General features: G+C 20.7%; 2 protein-coding genes across 2 annotated transcripts in view; both read right to left on the bottom strand. All coding sequences in view use genetic code 6, as the record gives it.

Moving 5' to 3' along the window:
* TTHERM_01204220 (transmembrane protein, putative) lies at positions 1 to 4,097 on the bottom strand (the record flags this gene model as incomplete). The annotated part of the gene is made up of 5 exons (XM_001008906.2): positions 2,652 to 4,097; positions 2,005 to 2,278; positions 1,245 to 1,945; positions 204 to 843; positions 1 to 146 (listed from the first exon to the last, which is right to left on the bottom strand). Exons 1-5 carry the CDS (start codon positions 3,705 to 3,707, stop codon positions 1 to 3), a joined length of 2,817 nt encoding a protein of 938 aa, XP_001008906.2. The 5' UTR covers positions 3,708 to 4,097.
* A 724-nt stretch (positions 4,098 to 4,821) lies between these two features.
* Positions 4,822 to 4,942, bottom strand: part of TTHERM_01203220 (hypothetical protein) — a gene marked incomplete at both ends in the record, with an annotated part of 270 nt that continues 149 nt past the window's right edge. Inside the window, one exon of the mRNA XM_001008905.3 lies at positions 4,822 to 4,942. This exon is cut by the window's right edge and continues 149 nt beyond it. Coding sequence (XP_001008905.3) covers positions 4,822 to 4,942 — 121 coding nt within the window.

Genomic DNA, 4,942 nt, shown 5'->3' with positions numbered 1-4,942 from the left:
TCAATTTTAATTTTCAGAAAGCTAAATTTAAAATTAAATATTTCTAGTAATATTTTTGCTATTTTATAAACTATTTTAAGTTTCCATAATATAATCATCCTTCTCATAATTTATTGCATGCAAATTTTGATTTGATGTTTTTAAAGCTATTTATTTATTTATTTTTTAAATTATTTTTATTAGGATTAAAAAAAATAAATTACATGTTTAGTTTGAATTTGTATTTCTAGTGTAGTAAGACCATTGATTTCTAAGTTTTTAAAGAGTGTTATTATTTTTTACAAATATATTTTTTTCATCAGATACTTCTGAAGATAAAATTTAAGTAATTTCTTATGTCTTATGCAACTCAGATATATTCTATGTTTTTTTTATATTAAAGAACTATTATAGAGATTAGGAAGAGTAAAAATCATAGCCTTTTAAATATTTGATCAATTATTTAATTCTAAGTTTAACTCTTCTTAATTTTAGCAGTGATTTGATCTTTTATTTGTTTTATAATTAAACATCTAAAATTTAAGGATATCTTTTTGTAATTTAAAAAATAACATTTTAAATAAAGTTTCTATCTTCCTTTTTAGTTGGAATTAATAATCTAGATAATCCTATTAGCAAAATAAATATGAAAAAAAGATTAGCAAAAATGAGCAATATTATCAAAATTAATTCATATGTTAAGTTATTCTAGACTCCCACTATTGATATGAAGCATAGATTCAAAGAAAAAATGCATAGGATTATAGATTTTTGTTATAAATTATTAAAATATTATATAGTAAAAGGTTTAGATTTAACTAATAGATAAAAATAGAGCAGCAACACAAGATTCATAATACTTACCTATAGTATTTGTTATAAATATTATTTTTAAATAAAAAAGTTATTGGAAAATATTTAAATTTATGGGATGGATAGATTCAGAAAATTTTAACTATTGTATTTTTTTTAATTTTACTTGATAAAAAAGATATTATTTAATTTTTTTTCTTGATTTCAACTCAAGCTAATTTATTTTTTTCTAATTTAAGATGTGAAGTTGAACGTAGAGAAAACAAGGTAATTATTCTTCTCTTAACATCATAAAAATGAAAAAATAGAATTATTAAAATAATAAATTTTTGAAAGAAGTATGAATATTTTTTATTTAATTATAAGCTCTATCCAAAAAATTATTAATCCAAAAAATTTAATAATTTTTTTATTAATAAAAATTTTTTTGATAGGATAATATTAATGTTTACCTTAACTTAAAGATTTTGTTTTAGTAATTCTGATACCAAAATCAAATTTGTCTTGTAAAACAGCATCCAAAACTCCCAATAATAGTACTTATCTTTATAGCCTTCAAAAAAGAAAGAATACTTTATTGTCATAAATATTGACTATTTTTTTTATTTAATGATGTATACTTTATAAAATAAATACACAGGAATTAAAATTCCCCATATTATTATTAATGGTAAACTATAGAAAAAGATATAAGGCTTGTGATTAGATGCATCAAAGCATTCGATACTCAAATCTAAATCTAAATATTTTTTATCTCCTATAGTAATGCAATTAATTGATCGACTTGCAAGATTAATTACCATTGGGAAGAAATAAAAGTAAATAAACAAAGCAGCAGTTCTAAAATATTTGATGAATATATTTACTTTAAAAAACTTACAAATAATTCCTATCAGTAAATATAAGCATGAAATCCCTAAAGGTAAACTAAAAGACCATAGAGATTAAAATAACCAGAGTGGCTGTAAATTTTAATACTTTGAAAACACACAGTCAATAGATTTACTAGTCATAGTAAAGGTGTTACCTGGCAGTTGAATGGGAAGAGTAAAAGAAATTGGTATGTTTACTGTAAAAGTACAAACAAAAGACAATATTTGTAAATGGTCAGTTAGAATCTTAGATATGATTTATGACCTATCAGATTAGTTTACTTTTTAAAAATAAATTTAAAAATGATATTTGAATATTAATAAAATAAATAGTTTTTACGTGTTGATCCTAAATAAATCATATCTAATTTATTTAAATAATACCCAACAATTTTAATTTCCAGCTGCAATATTATTCTTTTTAAAATAAACAGCACGTAGGAAGAAATTAAAATGAAAATTAATAAGTTAAATGTTATTATTTTGATTTTATTTTATGAGCATTTGTAGCAAAAGTTAGGGTTAAACATTTAAGCATAACTTTCTCCCCATATTTTCCCATAAGTATCACAGGACTAGCATAGAGGTCCTTTATAGCCTTCATCACAGTTAAACTAAATATTATTAAAAAAATTAATTATCAATAGTAAATATTATCTTATATATTGAAAGAAAATTTAAAATAATAAAAAAAGGTATCGAAATAGGTTTCGAACCCAAACAAACAAATAAAATAAATAAATAATATTTAATCAAAAATTTAATTTTTTAGTGAAGAAATCTAAATTATAATTCAAACATTTAATTTTTAGAATAAAATCTAATTTTTCATTCATATTATATGCAAATAAAATTAAACCAAAATTAAATGTTTGATAAAAAAATTTAGATTTCTTCTATTTGATTAAACATTTTTTATTTTTTTCTTCTATCAGGTTCGAAACTAACTTAATTAGAAAAAAATCTAAATATTAATATTTATTTTACTTTAGATGTAGATAGCTGTGGTTAGCATGGCAAAGGATTTAAACTACAGTATAAAATATTATCTGTATTTTCGTTTTCTCTCCAATAACCTCTTTTTAACTAAATGTTAGAACCTTTACAGCTTGCTGCTGAATCAGGACATTCTTTACATTCTTTATCATTTAAACTCAAAGAGTACTTACCTTCAGGGCATTATTAACAAGCTATAGAATTCCCATATTAGACAAATATTTCTCCAATTGAGCACTAATCTAACTCTATTTTAATATTTAACTCTATTTATCCAGAATTGACTGCAATATTTCCTTATGAATCTTTTATTTATGGTAAAATATTACTTTCTATTTTGAGTATTATATTAGCTAATGGCTTATAAAATACTTGAACATCTAAGCTATAACCTCCATTTTAGTATTATTTTGTTTGAAGCTATCCAATACATTATATTTGTTCATTTTCTTAATCCCAAGCTATAGAAATACTTATTTATTATAGTAATGCCTACACATCAAGACTAAGTAAATTAAAATTTGCTGAATTAATGTTATCAAATTTGATAGGATTATCCTCTTCATCAATCAATTAAATTTTTTTGAAATTGATTTAATCTCCACTTTTAAATTTATGAATTTAAATATCTCCATTTTATTAAGATTTTTAGCTACCACTTGGTAATTCTATATTTTCTAAATCAATATACACCTTCCTTAAAGTAGAACCAAAATTTTATCCATAAATATGCCCAATATTATGCATAAAAGTATTATTATTGGAATTTCCATTTTATAAATCAATAAGAAAATCAGGGAGAATTTATGTATAATATATTCCACCACCAATTTAAGCTATATTAGATAATATTTCTGAATTTTATATTATTAAATTATTATTTTATAAGTAAATAGCCCCTCCAGAAGAAAGGAATGCTTTATTATCTATAAATTAACTTGAGTCTATATGTAAAATTCCCATTAAAATTTTATTTTATATGTAAATGGCTCCTCCATTTTATTATTTGCATGTATTAAGATAAAATTTTGAATTTTATATTATCATTTCTTTATTTTCAATAGCATAAATAACTCCACCAGGACCATTAATATTTGTATTATTTATAAATAAACTATTTATTATATTTACGGTATCACAATTTTATATGCTAAATATAGACGTATATTTATTAAGCGAGTTTACTACGTTCTTAATTTAAACATTTTGCAACTTAATATATTATAATTCGTTAAGAGATAGCAAAGGATTAGCACCAAATATTTAAAAATCCAAAAATATTATTTCAGAAATAAGAGCTTTTCCTTTATCACGTTATTAATTAATAGAAAGTATTGATATTTAACTGTTAATTGAATTGATTCTAGATATAAAAGCATCACTAAAGCTTTTAATATTAATAAAATTTATTTTCTCTCCTTAAACCTGTGAAAAAATATTTTTAATATTTGTTTCAATTATATTAATTTAATTAGCTTAAATATTAAAAACTGTAATTGAAGTTTCAAGGTTTTTGATATTTAAATTTTACAAAAAAATATTATCAGCTTCAAAATAGAAATTAGCATCTACAGAATCTTAAAGCTCTACATCATTTAAAAATAAAGTATCACATAGATACTATACTGAATTAATATCTTACTCTTATACCTATAAGATAGTATTATTATTTGATTATTAAGCTTTAATTTTTTATATAAATGATAAAATTGTGCTTTGTATGATATAAATTTTTGAATGTTAACTTAGGTTTATGAAAGTATCAACAATTTTTAGATTATTTACTTATTGTAAATTAATAAAATTATTTAAATAAGAGCAATTATTAATATTTATATTTGTAATATTCACCATATTACTTTGAGTAATTGAAAAAATATTACTTGAAGTTGAGTTAAAGAGATTAACTCCATTAATTATTACATTAGTATTATTAATAAGAGTAAATATAAACTATTAATTCATGTTTATATTATTTAAGAATAATTAATCAATTATGACTGATTAACAATTAGAAATTATAATTTAGCTATTATCTTCAATCTATAATACTAATTAGCTCATGAATACCCTATTAAAATTTTACAATCTAAACTAACCATTTAAATTTAAAGAAATGTTAAACATTGAGTAGTATTTCATAGTATTATTTAGATTTAATTCAATCTATGTATTGACTTAAAGAGACATTTCTCTAAAAAATAAACTAATAACTTGATAGGAAAAAAATATTTGATTTATCCATGAAATCTTATTTTAATATTTAGATGATAATCTCAACT

Source organism: Tetrahymena thermophila, assembly GCF_000189635.1.
Source record: "Tetrahymena thermophila SB210 genomic scaffold scf_8254797, whole genome shotgun sequence".
NCBI lineage: Eukaryota > Ciliophora > Oligohymenophorea > Hymenostomatida > Tetrahymenidae > Tetrahymena > Tetrahymena thermophila.
This window is presented reverse-complemented; position numbering and strand designations above follow the sequence as displayed.